This window comes from Vespa crabro, chromosome 8 (assembly GCF_910589235.1).
Source record: "Vespa crabro chromosome 8, iyVesCrab1.2, whole genome shotgun sequence".
Classification (NCBI taxonomy): domain Eukaryota; kingdom Metazoa; phylum Arthropoda; class Insecta; order Hymenoptera; family Vespidae; genus Vespa; species Vespa crabro.
Genome location: NC_060962.1, coordinates 8,883,633 through 8,909,189, shown reverse-complemented (window position 1 = coordinate 8,909,189; position 25,557 = coordinate 8,883,633). Strand labels below are relative to the sequence as shown.

The 25,557-nt window shown below is 34.9% G+C and overlaps 2 protein-coding genes across 6 annotated transcripts in view; one reads left to right on the top strand and one right to left on the bottom strand.

The window, feature by feature from the left end:
• The window catches only part of LOC124426210, a 28,363-nt gene that overhangs the window by 282 nt on the left and 2,524 nt on the right, over positions 1–25,557 (top strand). Inside the window, exons 1-6 of one of the 5 annotated variants that reach the window (XM_046967619.1) lie at positions 1,729–1,861; positions 24,368–24,509; positions 24,615–24,836; positions 24,909–24,984; positions 25,061–25,233; positions 25,297–25,552. In XM_046967619.1, the coding sequence (XP_046823575.1) occupies positions 24,408–24,509; positions 24,615–24,836; positions 24,909–24,984; positions 25,061–25,233; positions 25,297–25,552 (829 nt within the window). In that variant the 5' untranslated portion in view covers positions 1,729–1,861; positions 24,368–24,407. Of the gene's footprint in view, positions 1–1,728; positions 1,862–23,834; positions 24,082–24,367; positions 24,510–24,614; positions 24,837–24,908; positions 24,985–25,060; positions 25,234–25,296; positions 25,553–25,557 lie in introns of those variants that run through there. The other 4 variants (XM_046967618.1, XM_046967617.1, XM_046967621.1 and 1 more) reach the window with 4 other exon arrangements.
• Positions 149–19,146, bottom strand: LOC124426208 (sushi, von Willebrand factor type A, EGF and pentraxin domain-containing protein 1). Its single transcript, XM_046967615.1, has 22 exons — positions 18,032–19,146; positions 10,166–10,283; positions 8,071–8,129; positions 6,536–6,745; positions 6,349–6,444; positions 5,899–6,021; positions 5,620–5,783; positions 5,385–5,511; positions 4,696–4,845; positions 4,444–4,620; positions 4,105–4,284; positions 3,880–3,998; positions 3,564–3,798; positions 3,259–3,432; positions 2,977–3,156; positions 2,646–2,891; positions 2,294–2,473; positions 2,007–2,180; positions 1,753–1,932; positions 1,441–1,549; positions 1,123–1,305; positions 149–973 (listed from the first exon to the last, which is right to left on the bottom strand). The coding sequence occupies exons 1-22, from the start codon at positions 18,087–18,089 to the stop codon at positions 871–873; spliced, it is 3,345 nt and encodes a 1,114-aa protein (XP_046823571.1). The 5' UTR covers positions 18,090–19,146; the 3' UTR covers positions 149–870.

Below are 25,557 nucleotides of genomic sequence, written 5' to 3'. Positions count from 1 at the left end.
TTTTTTTTCTTTGTTTTTAATACTTCGTTTGGAATAAAAAAGAAAGGCCGCATTCAAAACAAACTCGTCGATTCTTTATTCGCATTTGATCGAAAAGAAAGAAAAAAAAAAAAAAAAAAAAAAAAAATAAAAATAACAACAAAAAACGTAATCTCGACGTACGTATAGATATATTTATACTACAACGTGTAGCTTAAATTCTATAAGAACAATGAATTCTATATAATTGGAACAATTTTATATACAGAATCATACAAATGTAAGTACGTAATCGATGCTTCGAAAGTAGTCGAACGAACGATCGATTTCACTTTTTTTTTTTTTTCTGGCTTTTTTCTTATTTCTTCGAACGTTCAAACAAATTTCGGACACACGTTCGACGTTCATCGTTATTATCATTATTATCATTATTATTACTATTATTTTTTTTTTTTTACTTTAAAAAATTTTTTTCTATAAACAAGAAAATATATATGCACTAAAAAAAAAAAAAAAAAGAAAAAAAATGATATGAAACATATTCATAATCGTATCGTTCTTATCAATCATCGTATGGAATTCAAAATCATCGAATTAATGTCTCTTAAACTAAACTCACTGTTTATTTACACGTATCGACTTGATATCGAATTGCGATAATATAAATAATGCGAAGGCGAATTGGGTACCCTATCACGTACCAAATTCTGAAATCCTGTACATATAAGGTCGTAACCTTGAAATATCATTGCGTATATGTACGCAATAAAATGAAGAAAAAGCATCATCAAGAGGAGAGATTTTTCTTCGGAAATGAAAAGAGAAAGAAAAGAAAAGAAAAAAAGAAAAAGAAGAAAAGAAAATATACAGGAGGGTGTTGTTTCACGTAAACTATCGTACGGAGACGCCATTGATCGTAATGCCGTTTCTATTCGATATTGGTTCAGCCTCGTAATGACCCGTTCTACCGTACACTCTTCGGGTATTTCCGTATCTGCAATATTATTATTATTATTATTATTATTATTATTATTATTATTATTTTTATTTATTTTTTATTTCTATTTTTTTTCTTATTTATTTTTTTTTTTTAGAATAAATTAAAAAAAGAAAAGAAAAAGTAATGACGATAATTTAACTTACCCGTACATACTGCCGCTTATGCTATACGGATTATCATAAAGACCGTCCTCCGGTACATTTTCGTACATCGTACTAGGCGTCCCATCGTTCAAGGTCGCGTAAGACATAACGGCTGCGTTTTGATCTTCCTTCCTTTCAGCCGCTTGAACATTTTCTGTGTTCTTCACGGGTGTAGCTTTTCGTCTGAAATAATAATAATAATGATAATAATAATAACAATAATAATAATAATACAAATAAATAAGTTAATTTTCTTTCTATTATTTTATTTAATTTGATCAAATTAAATCATTGTTTCGTGGAATCAACGAATCTCACAGTCTTAAGTATACCAATCCTAGGATGATCAGGATGAAGATGATAACCGCAGCTCCTATACCAACGCTCGTACCAACTCCTTGAGCTTCGGCAACTTCGTTCGTCATTACTAAACATTTATATATGATTTGTCATTATTAATAATCAATATGTAGATATAATAGACTGACGACGTATATATATATATATATATATGTATGTATGTATGTATGTATGTATGTGTGTATGTGTGTTTCTAAACGAGCTAATATCGTGATTAATAGGAAGACGGTTCAAGGAGAGCTCCGAAATGTAAACATTGATCCAACGTACGCTCGCATTTAGGTTCGTCTCCGCTCCAATAACCCGTGTCCAAACATTTCCTGAGGAAAGGTCCCACTCGTTCGAATTGTGGAAGACAGTGATACTCAGCTGCACCTCCGTAAGTAGTGGAACCATTTACTACTATCACTCTTCCGTTTTCTATCGGTCCTGGATGTTTACAATCGATAGCTAAATACAAAAATAATGCGATGATAAACATTGAGATCGAACGATAGGTTATATACGATTATTTAAGTACTAACAAAAGCAAGCGGGCGTTGTGTCGCTCCAGGTACCATTTTGCAAACAAAATCTTGTTTCGTTGCCTTCCATATAGAAACCTTTTGGACAACTATAATGAGCAACACCGCCGACGCTATGAGTTGATACTTGAGTCGATAGGACACCATCCTTTTCTGGATCTCTACATCTGATTTCTATATAGAGAGATAAAGATAATTAAAGGAAATAATATTTGTGAATGATTTAATATTGACAATTTATATGACTCGTTTGAAAAATTCCTTTCATTCGTATTCGTTATGTTTACCTCGGCAAACGGGTGTATTACCGCTCCAAGTGGCATTTTCTAAACATAATCTTCTAGCGAAACCATCCAATTCGAAGTTTCCGTCGCATTCGTAAAGTGCCGCAGCGCCATAATACGTAGCGTTCGATGTTAATGTGTAACGGCCATGTTGTATTTGTTCAGGTTTTCCACAATCGACGTCTACGAAAAGATAGAACTTTGCAATGGTTTATCTCAAATACTCTTAGCTCGTACGTCTTTTTCTTTTCTTATTTACTTATATAACTATGGAGTCGCGTATGACACGTATCAAGTGTCTCGAAACGAAAAGTTAAGGGTGTGTGTCGGGAAGGTATCGTGTATCGTATCTTACAGACGCATTGTGGCACCTCGCCACTCCACTTTCCATTATCCTCGCAGGTTGACAGTGGTTCTCCGACAACCTTGTAACCTCTTTCACATCTGTATTTAGCCAATGCACCGATCTTGTAAGAAGTCGCCCCGGTATTTGAATTTTCAGCTGTCCCAGTACGTATCAATGTTCTTCCATACATTCGATCGTTTCCGGTAACCGAAAGAATACCATGCTCCGCTAAAATTGGCTCGGGACATCGAATTTCTACAAGAAAGTGTTATAAGTTTATAATAAAATTGTTATATTTTTATAAACGACAATTATATTCGATTAATCATTAAGATTTTACCTTCGCACTTTGGCGTGGCATCGCTCCATTGTCCATTGTCCAAGCAATATCTTCTAGAAACGCCGTTCAATCGATAGTTTTTGGTGCAACCATAAGTTATTTCACTTCCAAGGTGAGTCGTACCATTAACGTATTCCACAGCACCGTTCAATACAGGTAGAACCTTGGCACAGTCTATATCTGTCGTAATAACGAGAGATTTATAACGATCTATATATATATATATAGCCCGAATGTTTGTCTTGTTTAACAGTTCATAGAACATAAGAACAAATAACTTACATTCGCAAGTAGGTACGTCTCCAGTCCATTCGCCATCCTTTCCACAAGTATGCGTTGCTTCTCCATGAAGGAGATATCCGGTCTCGCAATGGTACTCTATCACGCTGTGAACGTTTAGATCGTAACCGATGACGTAACTTCCACTTGGTACTTCCGGTTCCTCGCACGTTATCACTGTTAACATATTCCCCGATACAATTGCCTTAGTCTTTTTATTTGGATCGGTCCAATTGTTTCTTTTCATTTTACTTGGATTTTCAAAAAAAAAAAAAGAAAAAAAAAGAAAAACAAACAAACAAACTTACATTCGCAGGATGGCGTATCATGACTCCACTTTCCTTCCTTAGTACATTCCTGTTTTCCTTCACCGACCAACCAATAATCATCCTGACAGGCATAAACCCCTAAACTTCCGACGGTGGTAGTACCATTGAGAAGAGTGATAGTACCAAATTCAATTTGTGCGGGTGTTCCGCAATCGACGAAACGACATTGAGGAGCCTTGCCAGACCATTCACCTCCAATGTCACAATTTAGAACCTTCAAAATTCGTAAAATTCGTAAGGATAAAAGCTCTGATATCGTCTTCTTTTCAGGAGGACAATCATATCGATAACTTACGTTGTCACCAAATAAGATAAATCCATTTTGACAGGAATAACTTGCCGTTGAGCCAGCTCTTCTTCCGGTTAACGCGACCAATCCACCATTCACCTCTGGCGGTTCTGGACACCAATCGACTGGAATTTTCATCGTAACATTTAAAAACCCGTTGTCCTTGTGCCAATCGAGTATGTTAAAGATAAGAAAGAAAGAAAAAAAAAGAAAAGAAAAAAATCTACTCACACAGACACTGTGGTTTATGTCCGCTCCAAATACCCCCGTCACCACATCTTCGTCTCGTGTCACCCACGAGCGTATAATTCTCGTTACAAGCATAATCGGCCAATGCACCATGCGTCGTTCTGCTTTCTAATAACGTGATCACTCCGTTGTCCAGCTCGGGTAAGGGGCCACAGTCGACGACTGAAAATACGAACGAAACTCACTCTCTCCTACGTGACTTTAATTCTACAAGATTCTTTACTTATTTCTCTTCTTTCGTTTTTTTTTTCTTTCTCTTTTTTTGCCTCTTTTTTTGCTTTTCCCTCGTTCCCTCCCTCACTCCCTATTTAAGACATTTACATTTGCAGGTCGGAGGTGCGTCGCTCCAAAATCCGCTAGATTCGCAAGTACGTGTTTTCGAGCCAATCAGCATATGACCCTCGGGACAAGTGTATTCTATCGTCGATCCTATTACTCTTTTCGTACCAATTATCGTCGTATTTTCTAATTTTTCTGGACTACCGCAAAGTGGCGGCCCTAAAAAAATGATATTTTATTTGTAATACCTGCATTCGAAATCGAGAGTAATAGAAAATTTGTTAAGACACTAACTGCTTTGACAGATCCAGTGAAGGTAGTCAAGGTTACAACCAACGTCATTCCAAAGCCAACCACGACCGCCGTCCAGCACAACGCAGTTTTGCTCACCGTTGTAATTATTCGGTTGATCCTTTCCCCAAGACGGTCTCTGCACGACTTCGCCTGGAATAATAACAGGCATTCGCCATATTTATCGCGCGTTTCATATTCCTCGTCGTAGCCGTTGTCATGCATTCCAAACGAGTTTATTTCCGAAAGAAATTCTAACTTTAGCAACGTGCACCTCGACGTCTTCAATCTAACTTCCGGTTAATTTCGACATATTAATAACTTTCACGTTCTATTTATCGATACTCGAGATTGTACGAGAGTCAGCTGATAGATCACATTGACTATTACATCAGGTATGAGCTAATACGATATTTACAAATGTAATCCTAATCATTTACCAATCAACGTCATGATAATAACGAAACAGAACGATTCTCAGGCAATGTAATTATTCGATAATAACCGTGTCGAATCGATCGGCTTTGGACGATTCTTCCTCTCCTTCGATTACTCAACTTCGACTTCCCCGTGTCCCGATTCTCACGAATGTTCTTCGTGTATTTAATCGTGAGAAGGGAAAAAATGTGACGATTTGCCGGGGAAAATGGTAAAATGGAAAGACAAAGTTGCAACAAAATTAAGAAACTTACCGTCAACCCATCGCCAAGTTCTAGCTGTTATCAATGGTTCTTTCTGTGCTCCTATCCATACCAATTGTGTCTTCAACTTGTCTTTTCGCCTTTCTAAGTTGTTTAGAATGAATATCGGCGAGACGCCCTATAGAATAGAAAAAAAAAAAAAAAAAAAAAGGAAAATTTTTTCTTAAGCAAATACAAATGTATGTAATTCGAGAGTTTTTTCGTTCGACGGAAAAATTCATTTCACCTGAAAACCATGAACCAAATCACCACCACGTGCTCGACAATAGGTTCTGGCTTCTTGAAAGGATCCACCTTTTTTTACCACGAATTCGTAACAGGTTGAATTAAATGCTGCAAGATCGGCGTCGGCAGGTGTTCCGGCACTGGCGCACCTGTCGATCGAAAATTCTGAAAAGTACAATGAAACATTAGTTTTCTTCTCGAGAAGGCTGACGAATTTCTTTTTTCTCTTTTTTCTTTCTTTTTTTTTTTTTTTTTTATTCTTTTTTTTATCGTTTCTTACCGTCAGTTGCAAAAACTTCGACTTCGCAAAGGCTCAAGCTTCCTTCCACTCCGACAAGTTGTAGGAAGACGTATTGACCGACCAAAGCTCTGGCACATACAAACGTCTTCGTAATACCCTCCTCTGCAATTATCGACTTGTCAGAATTTGATTAACGACGAGACGTTAACGATTATTTTGAAAAGAAAAAAATTATAATCTTAACTCTCGTTAGATTTCTCTTTCATAATTTCATATCATTGTTAATCTCGTCAAAAGTTTCCTTCTCGTTCGAAATATTCCGACTTGTGAGAACGTTCGCATTGTCGAACGTGAATACGTCGTGTTCATTATGTGTGTGGATGTCTATATATATGTGTGTGCGCGTGTGTATGTGCGTATAGTGAATTAACGAATCGAAAGCGTAAATTACAGCACCGCATACGAAACCGATATGGTATACCTACTTACCGATAGTACCGGGAAACCAAGCGCAAAGAGGATTCCGTTGTAACTCCGTGCTGCTATTACCAACTCGTATCTCGATATCCTGAAGAGGTTGATGACCTTAGGAATTAAGAACAAAAGATTTCCATTAGTTTGCAATTCGAGTGAACGGGCGAATCCGAGATCGTTTATACAGTTAATGAGTATTTACCGCAACAACCTCTCGTCGTGACTCTGACCACTTTAACGGAATAAGGTTTAAGTAGATCGACCCTCCACCAAGGACTATGTTCGCTCAAGGTCTCTGTACATCTCTTGCCATCGTGTTCGGTACTAAGATCACCGTCATTTCCGTGTCCCGCGTTTCCTCCTCTTACTGTGGTAGATTGATTCGCTGGCTTTCGATAAGCTACATTCGTACCTGTTCGTCGTTCGATCGTATTAATGAAATTTATGAAAATTAAATCTTGAAAATAATTCGATTCGATACATCGTAAACGTCTATTATCGTCTTTTATTTTCATTAATCGAATTGCCATATCGGTATTACCTCAATTATCCAATCAATTAAGTTTTATTCCAAGGAAGGATAACAAAATTCTCGTTTTACCATAGTTGAATGTTATTAATCGCTATTCAATAGTTCTTTAATCGTTCGTAACGCCGAAAGTGTCGTCTACTTAGAATTAATAGATGAGTGCCTTGTTACCGGCAGGATGTATTTGGTAATAACGAGACGACAATTAGTTAGAGAGAGACCGGTCGACGCACGACGAAAGAAAATTTCATCATCGGGATAGTTCGAATTTTATGCAGTTTTACTATCGACTTCCGCATTATTCTCCAAGTTTCCCTTACTTTATTTAGCAGTTTAACATTAAATCGAGAGAATTTCTTATGTATTACGTTTACTTTCCAAACACGTGTTCGCGTATTTATATGCGATGATGCCACGTGATTTCAATTACCATAGATATTATAAATAAACGATCGAATTGTTTCCTAATTCTATTGAGAATTTTTTTAATTTTTTTTCTAACGGAGACGGATTTATCGGAAAGTTCGGGAATAATGTGTGGCGCAACAATCGCGATTACAAATTCCTATTATAATCTCGATATATCTCTTTTTATACTTCGAAGGGAAAGTCTCTCGTGGAAACCGGAAGTATTTTTTCACACGACACGAACGATCAAGAAAAAGAAGAGGAAGAAAGAAAAGAAAAAAGAAGAGAGGGGGAAGGGAATAGAGAGAGAGAGAGAGAGAGAGGAAAAAGAAAAAACAGTAACAGGATGCCTCCTCCTTTCGAATCGATCAACCGATGTTAATTGTTCCAATAATGAAAGTAGGAGTGTTAAAGTTCGACACTGGGACAACGTTGATAATAAAAATGTGATCGCTTTCTATGTAAAAAAAAATAAGAATAAAAAAAAAAAAAAAAGAAAAAAAGAAAAAATAAAAAAGAGAAAAAAGAAAAGAAAGGACGACAGCGAAAGTTACGAAAGGAGAGTCGTCCGATTGGCATTTTAAGGCGGGCGAAATTCGATTTCGTTTTCTTCGATCTAAAATCCGCTTGCTCCTTCGAAAGGGTTCGATGACCCCTTCAAGCGAGTCTCTTCTTTTTCTTCTTCTTCTTCGGGTCTCTCTGACTTTTGACGATCGTCCGAGAGAAAGTTGGCCAATACGAAATCGAGCGAACCAAAAAGGAATGACAATAATTATCAAACGTCGTATATTAATACTCACCGCAAAACGGTAAATCGCCTTGCCATTTTCCTCGGCTGCCGCACGTAAGCGTATTAGTGCTGGAAAAGAAGAAAGATGAAAAAGAAAGAAAGAAAGAAAGAAAGTAAGTGAGGAATAACAAAAAGGAAAAAATGAAAAAATTAAAGAAACGATAAAAAGGTATTACGATTGAAGAAGAAAACGAAAAACAAAACGTTTACTATATAAGTCTTCAATCGAAATTAGACAGAAGATAGAATTGTACGGCAAATGCAAGAATAAAAGAAAATTGAAAATTCTCAATTGGAGGGGATAATTTTGGGAACTAGGAAATTGAAAAAAGGAAAACAAAAAAAAAAAGATAAAGAAACAAGAAACGAAAAAAGATTACTCTTAGGAATACTAGTTTGTCGGGAGATGCAATTTTCTGATTAAATAGAAAAACATGTAGGTACAGCCTGGATTAGTAGTTCTGCATTCCAGAATATCAACCATTTTACGTACTGTTACTAACTTCTACGTACGAAACGATAGGCTCAGACTTTTAATTCTGTAATTAATTGGACGAACGAACGAACGAGTCTAACTGAACGAAGTCAGTCGGTTTTTAGATTAGTCGGATTCTATGGGGTTGTTTAACACCACTTGTGACGACCAATGGACGCAGAGTCACAGGTGGACAGACAACTTTTAATTACCAATTAAAAATCTAACCGTTACTCCGGGAGTACGTGACAAGGGAATAAAAACTGAGAGCACGTTCATAGATATATCCGTCTCCTCATTCAAAGAGGTAACTATGATTATGTTGATAGTATGAAAGAGACGAGAGAAAGCCAGTAGTAGGTCGTAGCAGCATCGATAATTCCCCCCCATGCTCGAACGAAACTTCGAGGTTCCACTCGGTTTGCATTCTTACGCATGTTACTAACGTCGAATATGTATACAGAAGAATAACAGAGAATAGAACGTTGTCTCGATCGAGCGTGACGTCACATTTCCGCTGGCTAGACTTCATTAGACGGTTCTTCACAGATGTTATTTATGATAATAAAAAGGTTGGATATCTTAATGAAAGAGAAAAGAAGAAAGAAAAAAAGAAAAGAAAGGAAAAGAAACTACTTAAGATGTCGGAGTGAAAAATAAAAATGATAGAAACCCCCATTGGATTAATCCAATGGGAAATGTTTTAAAATATTGCGTAAAAATTTCAAAAATAGTTCGATAAAATGTTACGAATTCGTGCGAACCGGAATAACTAAAAGGTGGTATTACTTGTTCGTTAACGTACATGATTAGGCTCGTTAAGATTGCTGCTCCCTTTTAATTTCTCTTCGGTTTAATTACCGTCATGATCCCCTTACGATCGGATTCGTATTTAGTCGAAAAAAAATCTATGTCGACGTTTTTAGACCTTATTTAGAATCGAGCACGCATCCGATGGTTAACCTTTTACGATTGATTTTTATAAAATCCCTCGACGGCCATCAATGTTTCTTAATAATAACGTTTCAATTTTACGATTACCCAGAGTATAGATCGATATAGTAAACGATATTCTCGCTTTCTCGGAAAGAATCTCGATGATCTCGTCTCACGATAGAGAAATTACGAAGAAAGCATAGGGGAGGGAGGAGAAGACTCTATTTTTTCTTTTATTTCTTTTTTGTTTTTGTTTTTGTTTTGTTTTGCTTTTTTTTGTTTTCTTTTTTAAGAGAAATTCATCCGATAGAAAATTTTTAATTATCGCCTAACTCGTAGCGTTCCCATTTTCTCGGATGAGCGCCGAACGTCCTGAACGTTTACCGTTAGTCTTCGAGCATGCTAATAATTCCTTTTCTTGAGTTCACTCGAGTCAAACGAGGCAAATCTGCCGTTTATTCTTCGTGAGTGTCATCGTGCAGGAATTTAAAGAGCACTTTTTTCTTTCTCTCTCTCTCTCTCTCTTGTTTTTTTTTTCTTTTTCTTCTTCTTTTTTTTTTTTTTTTTTTTTTTTTTTTTACCGTCACGTATTAGTCACGCCCGCAACTACGAGCGTGTTACTCTTTCGCAGAATTAAAGTCTTTTTTCATAGGATTTACAATTGATCGATTTATATTCGTAACGAATGACTTACCCGAATAATTCGTATCCAGCATCACAAGTGTATTTCGCTATGGTGCCTACTGTCGAGGATTCGTCGGACAGTGACACTTTGGCGTTCATCGGCACAGCAGGATGACCGCACTTCAATCCTGCAATCGAGAAAATTACAATAGTTTAGTCGACGCGAACAGGACTCCAGGGTATATTAGAGTCTAATAAAAATATCGAATTGTCTTCCGGCAACCGTTTATTATACCCCTAGCATATTCTACAAAATTGTTTTCCAGAAACCGTACCATCGTTCGATCTTCTATTGTGTTCTCCATGCACTACTGAAATACCTTTCGAATTGTTATAGCTTATTATTAATAATCCAATCGAATTGTATATATTAAGAATATTTTTCGATCCTACATTACTTCATTTTTATTTCATGGATCAACGTGGATCATTATCAGTATAAAAAAAAAAAAAAAAAAAAAAAAAAAAAAATTCATTAACATTAGCTCTTGTGTTAATTAATTTTTTGTTTGCTTATTGTTTTCTTTCTTTTTTTTTTTTTTTCCATAGAAGGATTTTAACGATTCGAGTACGAAACTAAACATAATTGTTTGATAAAATTTCTTCACGTGCATTTTAAGATCAAAATCTTATGACAAGAGTGTGTGTGTGTGTGTATGTGAGAGAGAGAGAGAGAGAGAGAGAGAAAGAGAGAGGGACCGATTTAAATGCGAAATCTTGATAATTATAGCAATCTTTTTTCAATTCTCTTTGAAATTAACGCATACAAAGATAAAATTAATTAGCTTTGAATAGTACAAAATGTTTTGACCGAATTTATACGAAAATATTTGTATACTATCGTTAAATCAAAGACCGGAAATAATCCCATCGTTGTCTCGTTCTTTTCCCTTTCCCTAACACTTAACATTATCCACGTCCGTTTCTCGCGGTCATTACTTTTTTTTCTTTCTTTCTTTCTTTTTTTTTTTTTTTTTTACTGTCAAACGTGTCAGGGACGTCGAATCTTCTCATTAACTAGTGAAAAAGAAAAAGGGGGGAAAAAGAAAAAGAAAAAAAGAAGAGACCGAGTTCGTCATGGAACCTTCGTATAATTCTACGAGAAAAGCGAGGACTATGTTCGAACGACTAGTATAGTTAGATTAGCCTTGGACGCTATCCCACGCGAATTCCACCATTTGAATTCCACGACGAGGACGCGTTTCTCGTCTCTTAAATGTCTCGATGATCTTTTTTTTTTTTTTTTCTTTTTTTCTTTTGAAAATAATTGGAAACGTTGATATGCTATTAAAGAAGTGCGTAAGTACTATGATCATGCGAGTTGTTAAGTCAAGCGAAGCGTGTCACGATTGAAAAGTTACTAAATCGAGGAAAAATAATTATTTGGGGATAAATGAGAACACCTTATAAGTCAAGGCTTGAGAAATTTTTTCTTTCGACGGAGCGAGAGGAGGGGACGGGGAAAAGTCAACGATAGCGTATAGAATGAGACAAACGGTGATGGAAAAGAAAAAAAAAAACGCAACATGGCACGCGCCATCAGCAGCCTGTAATTCACAGGTCAGACATATGTTTCTACGTATATAACTATTTATATACGTTGGTATAACGCGTGTGTGTTAAAGTACTCTTACTACGTACGGAAACGAATAACATATGGCAATGTGAAATTCTTCTCGCAGTCTTTCTTTTTAATTTTTTCTCATTGAGAAAGACTAAGTAAGAAACGTTAGAAAAATAGTAATGGTAGGTTTGTCGTTTGGTTCGGTATAGAACCAAACTCGGCTGGCACGATTTTCAATTGACTATTTACGATCCGCTTTAATGGATGTGCACGTGGATTTGAAAACTCTTAGCATTGAAAGAATCAGGGAGATCGTGGAAACTTAGATAAGGTGTATGGTTTAAAGTTTCACTCGTGGGATCGTATATATTTTATTTTTCTTCATACATATGTGTCTATATATATATATATATATATTTTTTTTTTTTTTTCATTACGAAAGAAAGATGAAATATATACAATTTCACTGTATATATATATATGTATGTATATTTTTTGCTCTTAGAAATATTATAGTGATAAAACTTTCTTTCGATATTAGATCGGTTTTTTCTTTCTTTTTCTTACTAATCATTTAATGGTTAATTCTTTTGCTCTCACGAACCTTAACATCTTCAGGGTGAAAGCATCCGTTATTCCTTGGACCGGGACTTCAATTCTCCAAGAGAATTCTACTTCTCATAACGACAAAGCCTATATAACTGCTCGCCTTTTCTGCGTGTGAACGATTTAATTAATGCGCTCGTGTGTGGACGTTTACGAGAAGAGCTTTGAGTTTCACGTAGAAAGAGGTAGATTTTAAACGTACGATTTTATTTAACCGGATGGAGATAACAGCGTTGAGAGAAATATCTTTAACGGTATATCGTTGAGAATGCTTTTGAAAGTAATATGTAGATATTTATAAAATGGCAATATTATCAATAATAATTTACTTTTCTATATAGATCAATTTGTTCGCTTTTAATAAATAATAATTATTCCTTAAGAAATGATAGGTCAAAAAAAAAAAAAAGAAAAAGAAAAGGAATGATACACCTTAAATGGCAAAATGGATTATAAATAATAATCCACTTTCATATTTAAATTATATCATCGACCTTTGATAACTAATAGTTATTCACTGAGAAACGATGAATTTAATTTATTAAAAAAAAAAAAAAAAAAAAAGAAAAAAAACAAAAGACAATATTATAAATAACAATTTACTTTCGTATTTAGATGTGATCGTTCACTTTTAATAACTAACAATATAAGTAATTGATCTTTGATAGATACATTTATACGTTTACACAGTAATAAATAATAATTGATTTGTTTAAATATTTAAATTATATCATTTATCTTCAATGATTAATAATTATTCATTAAGAAAATATTGATTTTTCGATTTGATATGTCATCGTTGAAATTAATGAAGGAATCATCTTCGGTAAGGCACCGGAGAAAACCGGTCGATGTTTTTCCAGGTAGATCGCCGATGTCTTCTCGTTCACAGAAGGTTGGCGTCTTTGGCATTCGCTCTTCGTCTCACGGGTCTGGGTCACTCGGTAATAAAACCTCAAAGCCGAAATAACGGTATTCGATGGCGCTGCTTGGTATCAGGAATAACACCGGTCTGAAGACGTAAGCCAACCGTGTTCTACTACGATACCGTATAGCTTTTTCGTATTCAGATTCTTAAATAGGAAAGTATATTGTCTTAGTACGAATGTTACAATCGATTTGTCGTTCGTACTTCGTGATAATATATTCTTTCTTTAGTTTTTCCCTTGTTTTTCTCGTGATTTTTTTTCTTTTCTTCTTTTTCCTTATTTTTTTGTAACTCCTTTATCTCGAGGATTATATTCATCGTTCTTATCTAATTAATGAAGGGATCTTCTTGCTAGTGGCCGGTGGAAATTATTTTGTAATCTGCACGGTGCATAAATCCGCGGGCGTGTTGGTTGGCCAATAACGTGGGTATATAATCGAGTTGTATACAACAAGTTGAATCGTTTGAACGTATGTATTTACGGTATTATGTATATGTATTATGTGTATGTATATGCACAGGAACGATCGTCGAGGAAGTTAGAAAGTGGGCGTGTCTTTTTCTGATCAATCGCGAGAGCGAGAAGGAGAGAGGAAGAAGTCATCGAGGTCGATACACTAGGAGTTTAGTTCGTTACAGTCGGAAGAACTTATCAGATAGCTCGGTAATCGTCTCTGTAATTATTCTAACATATATGCGTCAGGTTAAATATCCTTGGTTTTCAATTAACTCGATCTCTCACGATAAATCGTTACTTTTTTTTTCTTTTTTTTTTTTCTTCTTTCCTTTCTTTCTTTTTTTCCCCCTTTTCTTTTCTTTACCTTTCTTTTTCTTTCTTTTCTCTTTATTTTTCTTTTCTTTTTTTCCTTTTTTCTTCCTCTACTTATTTATAATTGATCGCAATTAACGAGAATAAATTAAGGAGTTATTTTCAAACGATCACGATATCTCTTTACCATTTATCGTTAATGATCTATCTTTATTCGTTTACGATCGTGAAGGAATAAGATAGATGGTACTTATCGATATTTACCGATTGTTTCTCGAATGTCTAATTTCGACTAAGGTAATCGTCCGAGAAGTTACGTGACTTCAGCGCGTTTGCGTAAATGCGACGCTACCGAGAGCGAACTTTACTGCCTTCGGAGACAGCGAATTGCGTCGAAGAAAACCGGTTGATATTTTTTTTTTTTTATCTTTCTCTTTTTTACTTTTTTATTTCTTTTTATTTTTTTTTTCTTTTTTTTTTTTTTTTTTATCTTTGTACACCTTACTCCTCCGATACTTTTTGGGAAGAACTGACTACTCTCTTCTCGATTTGTTTTTAATCGGTAATTAAATGTCATACCGATTTTCGGAGTTTCGCGAGGTCTCTTAAGAGAATCTTTGGATCTTTAAGATCGTCATGTCATTTAAAGTCTCTTTCTCTTTAAGATCGTCGTTTTAAAGTCTGTGTCTTCTTTATATCATGTTTCTTAATCCATTATACCACAGCCGACATTTCGTAGAACATATACACGTCAGGTTTCTGACTTACGACATCTTTTTACACCTAGCTTGGCGCGTTCTCGAGAAAGAAAAGAAAAAGATAGTTGCGAAATATATATATATATATATATATATATATATATATATGTAATCTATATATTGCTGCAGGTCGATCCGGTTTTGGGCTTCGTACAAATTAAAACAACCTTTTTAGAATAACAATCGAGCCGGCTTTTTCTCGATGACGTTGTCCCGTAGAAAGCACGTGACTAGAAATAAGAACCTATAGGAGGAACTAATTTTTTTTCCTTTTTTTTTTTTTTCTTTTTTTTGTATTTTTATTTTTTCTTTCTTTTTTCCCCCTTCCCCTAAAGGAATAATTTATACAACAAAAGATTGGAACGCGTTCGTACGATAAGAAAACCGAGTGATCCGATAGATCACTTTTTCTATTTCTTGCCAAGTTTCAAGGATATCCTATCTAATTGCGAGAACTCGAGTTGCTATAATAAAAAAAAAAAAAAAAAAAAAAAAAAAAAAAAAAAAAAAAAAAAAAAAAAGAAAAAAAAAGAAAAAAAAGAGGAAAAAAGAAGAAGAAAAAAAAAGTGAAGAAAAAATAAAAAAGGAATAAAAAAAAAAAGCGATATTCCTCGATTTGATCTAAATTTCACCTGCGTTATAATATATTATTAGATATAGTAAAATAGTCTATTGAAGGCTCCGCCCAGAACGCGTGCACGTTCTTACGGGTTTCACATTCTCTGATTGCATTTTGCCCGGTTAAATGTTACCGCTGTCCCAGCCGACATCATTCGTGTCTCTCTCTCTCTCTCTCTCCCTCTCCCTCTTCCTCTCTCTCTCTCTCTTTCTCTCTCTTTCTCTTTGTATGGCTATCGATATTCACCACGTGCTTCTCGTTTCCTCACGTCCAGTTTTGAGAGAGGGAGTTAGGAAGAAAACTCCACCTACGCTCTCTACCAGACCTTACCAGAGCTTAAGAGTCTTTCCTTTCGCCCTTTTCATTTCTCTCAATGGATCGATCTAACAGTTGTTATAAGTGTGTATATATAAATATATATATATATATGCACATATATATATCTATAGTCGGAATCGAGAGACCAACCAAGTTGACCTCGACGCCCTCGTAATTCGAAGCGTTCGGACTCGATCGCCACGATCGAAACCGTGCGAAAGCACGATTTTCTGTCCTTTGTAGACACAGATACACACACACATTTTTGTAGAATATATATCATAGCAAAATTAAATGGGAATCCATTAGGTTGCATGCATGTGCTCACAACATGTTAACCATCCAACCTTCTCTGGATTTTAAAGCAAACGTAGAAAGTACTCGAGGTTCTGGTAACTATCGACGATGATCATTGTGTAATTTTCTTTGGGAAACCGAATTACACTACATTTTATAACAAAATGGTAATCTCGAACGATTACGGATTTCAACGTCGCGTTTAGGACCTTTGAATTATATGACTCTTACGAGGACTTTCGATGAAAGTTGGATACAATCGTTGAATCGTTAATAAAATATTTTACATTGGAATATAGCCAATTCGTACTTTCACGAATGTTCAATTTTTCGTCGAAAATTGTATGACATTATGATGTCGAATGGATTTATCAAAGTTTAGAAATTTCACTCTGTCCTTTGTCACAGAGTTAAATTGTTTTCTTTTTCTATTTTATGCTTTCCTTTTTATTTTCTTCTTGTTTATTTATTTTCTATTATTTTCTTTTATTTTATTCCTATCCCCAAAATGTAACAATTAACTCATACATTATTTCTTAACACGAACGAGATCTCGCGTAAAAGCTTACTCTTCTTCTATTCAATTTTGCGTTTATTATCGGTTGTTACGAGTCAACAATCCACAACAACGATCATTTTCATCCTTATTCGAAACTTTTCGAATTATAATTATAAATTAAACGCGTGATCCATATGAAATGTAATAAGCGTTCGATTAACGAATAAATCTTGATTGACCGACAATATAGTATACTATTTAAATGCGTTTCATAGAGAAGAAATTTTGCTTTCGATTCGCTCTCGTTAAGATTTTAGTTACGGTAATACTTGCGTTATAAGTTTCCTATGAAAGTTGCCTAACGAATATCTAATATCACCGATCTAAGATATGACATAACGCGTTTCGATCGATGAACGCGGAGAAGTCGATACGAACGACAAAGGATATCTATCTGTTTATCTGATAACAATGGTAATCGATATATTCCAAAGCTTTTTCTCTTATTAGCCAATAATTGTACAAAGTAGTAATAGATTAACTGTTAATTATTTCTTTTAAAATTTCTGTACATTTAAATATCGAACGAGTTTCACTTTTGTCGGTTTCGCGAGTAATAAGGATCACACTGTATTCGAACTCGGGTTATGAAGGGAACAGGTGGACGAAGAAGGGTTCACCAACCAACCCTGTTTCCTGTTTTGCCGAAGTAGGCCAGTCCATATATGAAAAAGATCGAGAAATAGGATCCTTTGTTTTATAATTAAAAAAAAAAAATCATACAAGACTATTTCCATTGGTTCCAATATTGTTTTCTGGATAGAAAAAATGTGTGTGTGCGTGTGTGTGTGAGAGAGAGAGAGGGAGGAGAGAGAGAGAAAGAGAGAGGATCAGCGTTTTATTTATAAGCGGATATATACCGGGTGACCTCGAGACACCAGAAAATCGCCGAGGACAAGAACGAAGTAGGCGGATACCTGTTTTGTTAGCTTACACTCCTTTCTTCGTCCCCCAGGGACAAAGCATGGCCATTTTTAATAGAAACATTTGTCAAAAGCTTTTACGAATGAATCTTTTTTTATTTCTCTCACTCTCTTCGAAACATTCGAAGAGATACGATCGAGCGAGCACCGAGAGAACAGAGCAGGATCCACGCACCCTTGCTTTCGATTTGCATTTTGTCGAGATCGATTGTTAACGATAATAATAGATACGTGAAAAGGTGTTACATTGAAATAATAATAATAATAATAATAATAATAATAATAATAATAACAACAATAAAGAAAGACGAAAAACAAAAAAAAAAAGGAAAACAAAAGATCTCGTTAATCCATTTCTTCGTTAAAAAATATTTCATATATTTTCTTATAATTTTCATTATCCTGTAATAGAATTTTGATTTTGTCCTTTCGAGTGTGGTGCGCGTATAAGGTAGATAAGTGCTTACTTGGGATCTAAAAAAAAAAAAATGGAAAAACGAAAAGAAAAAAAAAACATTATGTAAAACATACGTGCCTTGAGCCGCGACTATTATTCCCACGAGGGGTAAAAGGATCTCGAACGCCAAGATCATTCTTCTCTAGCGTCGAGGAGTTTGCAGGATCGCATTGACGATTGGCACCGGCCTCAAACGTGTTAACGAACAAATCAGGACTCACGATGATCGGTCTTGGAACTCTTGGGGAGCACTCGGTAGTATCACGGGTAGCACGGAAAACTTTCACGAGAGGTTTCTGAGCCAGTGGCGTACCAAGAGACTTGAAAATGTCTCGATGACGTAGCAGGATAGGCTCGAAGTCGAAGGATGTTCGAAACGATTCTATGATACTTTTTCCTTTCTTTTTTCTTCTCTTTTTTTTTTTCTTTCTCTATTTCTCTCTCTCTCTCTCTCTCTCTCACACACACACTCTTTCTCTCACTCTCTCTCTCTCTCTCTCTTACTCTTTTTTTTCACTTGTTTCTCTCCGTCTCAAATCACTTTCATTTCATCGCACAATTACGAAACTCTCAAAAATCTCCTTCACCAGACATCGAAATCGCCGTTCTCGTTCTCCACGAGCTTTTCTCATGGCAGGCCGACTAATAACAAAGATTATTTCCTTTGAAGTTGGACACCATCTGTCAATGAATCGATTAGAAAACGACTACTTGTTGAGCCGCACTCATGATCCTCTCGTCTACTCAACTTCACCGTTTCCCTTTTCTTCTATCTCGAGCGTATCGCGTACACCCTGTACGCTCTAATTCGAGCGAAAGCGCGGGTCTTTTCCAAACGTTATTATTATACGAACGAAGATTCGGGGTTCTCTCGTTTTTCCTTTTTCTTTTTTTTTTGTTTGTTTTTGTTTTGTTTCGTTTTTCTTTCTTTTTTTTTTTTTTCTTCTTTTTTTTTTCTTTTTTTGGTAAAATAAATTTTTCAAACGAACTTTTGAATACGAGCCCTTACAGGAAGTAAACAAATCGATTACGATATTTTTGACGACATTTTTTTAAACTCTCTCGTTTTATTTTCTCCGGTATTACGCGGCTCGCGACGACGATCCGTTCCCTTCACTGGCCGATCGTCGAATGTCCGGGGCCCGAGGCCCTCTATCGTCGCCACGACATAATGAAAGTCCCGTGTAGCGCGCGCCAACTCCAATCCCATGCCTTGCCGGTCGCTCGCTAACTATTTTACAATATTCTCAAACCATTTCATACTATATATCTATATATATATATATATATATATATATATATATATATATATATATGATAATATATTGATACTCGATATCTTTGATATACTATTCATTTAATTTAATCCTTATAAACGTTTCCTTTATTCTACTATTCTCTTCCGGTTGATAAAAATTAAACGATCGATGATAAATAGAGATACAATCGATTATGCCGATTTACTAATCAATACTTAGATATTATAAACTTCTACGGTGATAGTACACGACCTCGGATCAGACGAGCTCTCCTTCAGCGAAACTCGCTGGTTACGCAAGAGAGCAGCAGGTTCGATGAAATATCATGTCTTGTTGCATTACATTTTTTCTTTTTGTTCTTTTTTTTTTTTTTCATTTTCTTTTTATTTCACTTTTGTTTTATTTGCTTGCTTGTTTCTTATTTTAAAGAGAAAAAGAAAAAAATGAGAAGAAAGAATAACGAATAGGAGAAATCTTACGGACTTTTGTATCTTTCTTTTTTTTTTCTTTTTTCATTTTTTTGTTACCCCTCCCCGAAGAAGAAATCGTACGTTCGTTGGATCGTCTCGATCTCTTACATGTAGCGAAGTGAACTTGCCCTTGTAAATCTTCCATAACGACAAGTTAGCTGTCCGGTACTCTATCGTTTTATTCCACATTGCCTTCTTATTCCTGTCCGATCTCGATCGGTAAGCGATACTTCCATAATCGGGAAATAAGTAGAGTTAGATATACAGGGACCAAGGTATAACAGTATATCCTAGACACAACTGGACCGGATCGAAAAATCACTACCAACGACCGATCGACCCGCTTAAAGTGCATAAGTTAAAATTAAAGAGAACCGGTTTTCCTTTGATATCGCGTGCCCTAGCTAAACAGATATCTAGCTTGAAAATGTAGCTCACTCGCGCGATCTACATCCCCATATTTCTAGGATATAGACATTATCTTTTCTTTTTGAAAGAAATTATTCCTAGTAGTTAGTAATTAGTATTCTAGATAATTTTCGTACCCAACGACTCGTATTCGAAACTCCACGTTTAAACATTTTCTTTCGTAAATGCGAGCATAAATTGTTTACCATTGTTTACCACGTTAAAATGCGAAAGTAGAAGATTACTGCTATTGTTAGAAATATACTTGGGGAAACGAGATTGGATGATTGTAAAATGTAAAAGAGAAAGAACATACATCATTTCATTTTTCTTTAATCAAACAACGGACGATTTTACCATAGATAATAGTTGTAAACAAAAGGATCGTATTTAACGTCGTATTAACTAACCAACGTCCACTGCACAACAGTGGTAGGATAGCCGTCTGTTTACGCTCGAGTATATAACATGTTTTCTAGTTCGCAAAATGTGGCTGCCGTTTTCGCGGCCATAGTCGTCGTTGCACTTCGTTCGCGACTTGATCGTCTCGGAAAAAAGGGTCGATTGTGGTCAGTGACGGTGAGTTTTCTTCTTTCACGGGACCTCTGATGGTTAGCCTATAAGATTACACTGGCTTTACCGTTAAGTCCACTCTTCTCCCTACTCTTTGCCTTTCGATCGACACTATATCCCCTCCATTTTAAATGTTCGCGCTCTTTTCTTGGGCCTCTTTTACTCCCACTCTATCCCTCCTCTTACTCCCCTCCCTCTCTCTTTCTCTGTCTTGTTTTTGCTTACATTGAAGGAGATATATTATAAAAAAGACCCGCCGATTTTACACCTTGCATTATTTTATGAATTACTACATTTCTCTCTCTCTCTCTCTCTCTTTCTCCCTCTCGCGCTCTCTCTATCTCTCTTTTTTCTTTCTCTTTCTCTCTAACCTCCTTTTGTCTTTCCCTTCTCTAGCAATCGTTGCTCCGCGACTTTTTTTTGTATCAATCGACGTCACTACACGCTTAAGCCCCTTTCACCTCGAACAAGGCCCACCTTCTTATTCTCCCTTCTCTCTCTCTCTCTCTCTCTCTCTCTCTCTCTCTCTCTCTCTCTCTCTCTCTTTTTCCACCTATTTCTTTTCTCTCTCTTGTTGCAAGGAGAAGCGAAAAATATAAATAAGCGAATACAGGACATTTTAATGTTCAATAAAGAAGAAAAAGAGAGGGTGTGAGGAACGTAGACTGGTTCTACTATTTTTCTGTGTTTCTCTTTTTCTTTCTCTTTTTTTCTTCCTTTACCTTAACCAATTTCAAATTTTAAAGGTTACACTCGGTTAGTCACTCTGATCGCATTATTTAATTCACCATGTGGACTATGAATTGTCACCATTAAATATCTCGTTTGTCCTTTTTTCTTTGTCCTTTCTCTTTCTCTCTTTTTTTTTTTTTTTTTTGTTTAAAAAATTTTTGATCTTTTTCGAAGAAATAGAGAGAATGATTTTGAAAATGTACGTCTCGTTTTTAATGTTAGATTTTTATGTTTATCTATTTATCGATATTCATAATTCGATTTCAGGATTTTTAATTTTATAAGATCTTTTTTTTTTTTTTTTCTTTTTCTTTTTTAATATATTTCTCCTTGATGCTTAGCACCAAAAGGATTTGAAATTCCGATGTAATCTTTAAATGGCAAAGTTATTAAAGTCGCTCTTTCCTATGAAACGATATAACGAACGCGTGATTTCTCCTTTTGAATTTAAAAGAAAGATCCCTTGATATCTTCTTTATCGTAAAAGATATATCGCTCTTTCATCGCGTACGTACGTAATTATCTGTGCGAAGAAACTTGTCCGCTTTAGATAGATTAATGAGAGAGGATTCTTGGCACGCAAACCGTAGATCGCTTTCCTTCCGGAGAATCATGTCGTGTCGAATGAATTGTTTAAGGCTGTTCGTAAGCTCTGATTTTTTAATGAATGGGTTTTTCTTTATAACAACAACATAATTTTTGATCGATCTTTTTTTATGAACAAAGTTTTATTTTAATGATGAAGATTTAAACGAGGAATCACTCAATTTAGGATTCGTTGCTGTTGTTAATTGCTATTCACTATCTTTGGTTCTATAATGGTTTATGGTATCAATAAGAACAATCGTGATTCTTGAGCGATTTTTATGAACGAGATCTCATTTTAAAGACGAAAATACAATCTAGGACATACCTTTTTCGAAATTTTAAAAAAGCTTTATTTTCTTTGAAAAAAATCGTGTTAAAGAATGATATTTTTGTTCGTGAATATGTTTATGCACGGATAAAAGGCTTTTTCAAAAATTCGAAAAAGATATGTATTGGACAAAATCTTCTTCTTCAAAATGAGATCTCGTTCATTAAAAATTGTTCAAGAAATACGTCTGTTCTCGTTGTTGGCGTAAATGCAATTTTCAACATTTTTCGCGTAGATAATGTTTTGTACTTTGGTACCCCTCGAAATTTGCAACAAAAGAAAAAAGCTCGTATCCTCGCTACTGATTTTCATATACACGCTTGAATGATGTAAGTTTATCATAAAACTTCCATCATTCAAGCGTGAAATGGAGATTGCCTGTCTATTTGTGGCACATAAATAGTTAACGCTAAGATTTTCTGAACAATTCCAAGCGCAAAGAAATGCATTTCACAATGATTGAGATTTAATTTGATATTGAAACATAAAAGAATTAAATTACATTATTTTTATTTATTAACGTTAATATATACATAATAATCAACAACGACATCATTCATCGTTAGATAAGTATAAGGATTTAATAAAGAAAAAACAAATTTCTATTATCAATGATTTAGATTTTGTTTTGATTTTAAAATAATAGTAATAGTAATAGATCTGAGTAAATGATATTTATTTTCCGTATAGTGTGTATCGTTTTTTTTTTTTTATTATGCGTATTCAATCGAAATTCAATATCCGGCTAAATGGCCGCTTAAATATAAGCTTTAGCTAATATGTACATGTTTAACGAGAAAGAAATAATTAAAAATTTTCTACGACAATTAACAAACACATTTAATTTATCTTCGAAGGAAAATTTACTTGTTGGAGAAATATAATAATTTGCATTTTTTTTTTTTTTAACTTGCTTTTGTTCGGTATTTATACTAAATAGAAAAATGTCTGTCATACAAATGTAAATTGTCACACAAGTTTATACATTAATACGATAGGCGCATGATATTTCCCTAAGCGCAATACTTGTAGTTCATATTTCGTCCGTATCTAACGCTGATAGTCACAAACGTTTCGATCGAAAGATGGTGAACATTCTTAATAATTTTAGATATATTGATCGATAATACTTTCAATTATTATATATCATTATCATTAACAATCATACGAGTGGCATTTTTTAATATAAGATTTCTTTTTCTTTTGTCATAGAAATATCTATTTTAAAGAATCGTCATTTCCTTTTTTTCTCCATCTTGACGCCATCTTGATTTCGAATCGATGAATTTGAACGATTTACTTAATTTCTATCGATTTCTTTTGTAATTGTTTTTTTTTCTTTTTTGTTTATTATTATTATTATTATTATACGTTGATTGTTATAGGACTGTTTAGAAAATACAGAGTAATTCTGAAGAAGCAGAATTTCTTTTTTTTTGTTCTTTCTTTATTTATTTATTTCTTTTTCTTCTAAAGTCATTGTTTCCGTTATGAACGTACAGCGCCATCTTCTCTCGTGGTATCGTCATTGCTTCGAATGCACGACTATGAGTGGTGTCGTATGCAGGAACTCTTCTGCTTGTGTGGACAAGTGTTCCTATAGTTGTGTTTGTCGCACTTTGTTATATTACTACTTGTAGGTATTCCAATAAAGAAACATTCGTGATGGTGCCGGTAGTTTGGTTCTTAGGTCAATACGGAAGATGCGGCTTACACGTTGCAATACTTTTATTATTCGTTGCTTATGTTATGTAAAACAACGAGAACAACGTAAGAATGAGATCTTTCGTATTAATATTAAATTCCAATGAATTCTTATGGGATTATTCCAATTAAATATTGTATGTTTCAATTTTATCCTACGTGCCTTTCTATAATTATCGAAGAACATAGAATTCTATTGCATTTTATATTGTATCTTTTAATTTTCTTTCTTTTTTTTTTTTTTTCTTTTTTTCTTTTCCCTTTTCCTCACATATAACCTATCATTTTTATTTCTATTTTGAAGTAACAAATAACAACGGAATAAATGTGTTTGATTTGGTTTGTTAAAAAGTTCCAAGAGACGGCAACAAGATATTAGAGAGATTGTGAATATGGCAGAGAGCGGAACAGAGTCAAAAACTATTGATAATCAAATGAACAAGAGTCAAATGGATGTCAGCGAATGTCTTGGCAATTGGCTCATTTATTTGCAGGTATATATATATATATATATATATATATATATATATATATATATATATATTTAAGGTATAGCTACAAATCTTTATCAGAATATTAAACTTTCTTGTTCTTTACAGACTCTCAATGGTCTTTGTACGGCTGGTACTAAATTGGCACAATCTCTTCAAGCACTTTTATCCGTACATGATACTGTTGCTCAGTATCGTTTGTCTGGGCAATGCCTTGCTGGTTGGGAAGAATTATCAAGAGCTACAAATGTTGCCAGTAATACAGTTAAAAATCATGTGATCGCTGCCTTAAAGGATCATGAAGCCAGAAATAACGAAGGAGATAAACATGTTAGTAAAAGACACGTTAGTTACAATTTAATTATAAGTAAAATAACGTTATTCATTGGACATTTCTTTTAGGACATTCTCAGAGACAATTTGTTAACATTTATTAATTTGCAATATCAATTTTGTGTGGCCTGTTGCGAATGCCTTGGTAAGAGGATAACATTAATTTTATACCTTATCATGAATTCCTTATGTAAATACTATAATATTAAATCTACATGTAGGTGGTATGGCTGAATGTTCTTGCTCACAGAGTGGTAGTGCTGATTGTGATATAGCTGCGCTTCAACAATGTTTCGAAAGATTATATAGATCACCAATTTCATCTTCCACGACGCAGCAACCGGTACAAAATTGTCACAGATCACCTTTACCATATCCGTTGTTTCCTCTGCAGGTAGATAACATTAACTTTATGAAATTTTGTATTATATATCAATAAATATATTCCTTAATTAAGGTCCAGAGGAGATGGTCTGAGACAGCTGCAGCAGATATGTCAGGAGAATCTTCAGAAAATACTATGAGAAGATGGTCTATGCCGTGGGATTGTCGTCATGTTACAGAATGGCCGCGACAGGAAGTTAGATCTAGACTTAAAGTACCCCATCAAGATCGTAGTAGATCTACTACACCCGATTCCGTTTGGAAAGCCTCTGCAATGGCTAGTCAAGATGGTCTTCGCGAAGCTATTCAACTTCTGTCTTGTAAACCAGGTAGA

What these genes read in the sequence shown, in the direction of transcription:
- LOC124426208 (XM_046967615.1), bottom strand. Translation starts at nt 18,089, where the DNA reads ATGATCTTGGCGTTCGAGATCCTTTTACCCCTCGTGGGAATAATAGTC. An exon ending in CACGACGAGAGGTTGTTGCG is followed by an intron (nt 6,445 to 6,535) that starts GTAAATACTCAT and finishes TTAATTCCTAAG; the next exon opens with GTCATCAACCTCTTCAGGAT. An exon ending in CGAAGTTTTTGCAACTGACG is followed by an intron (nt 5,784 to 5,898) that starts GTAAGAAACGAT and finishes TGTACTTTTCAG; the next exon opens with AATTTTCGATCGACAGGTGC.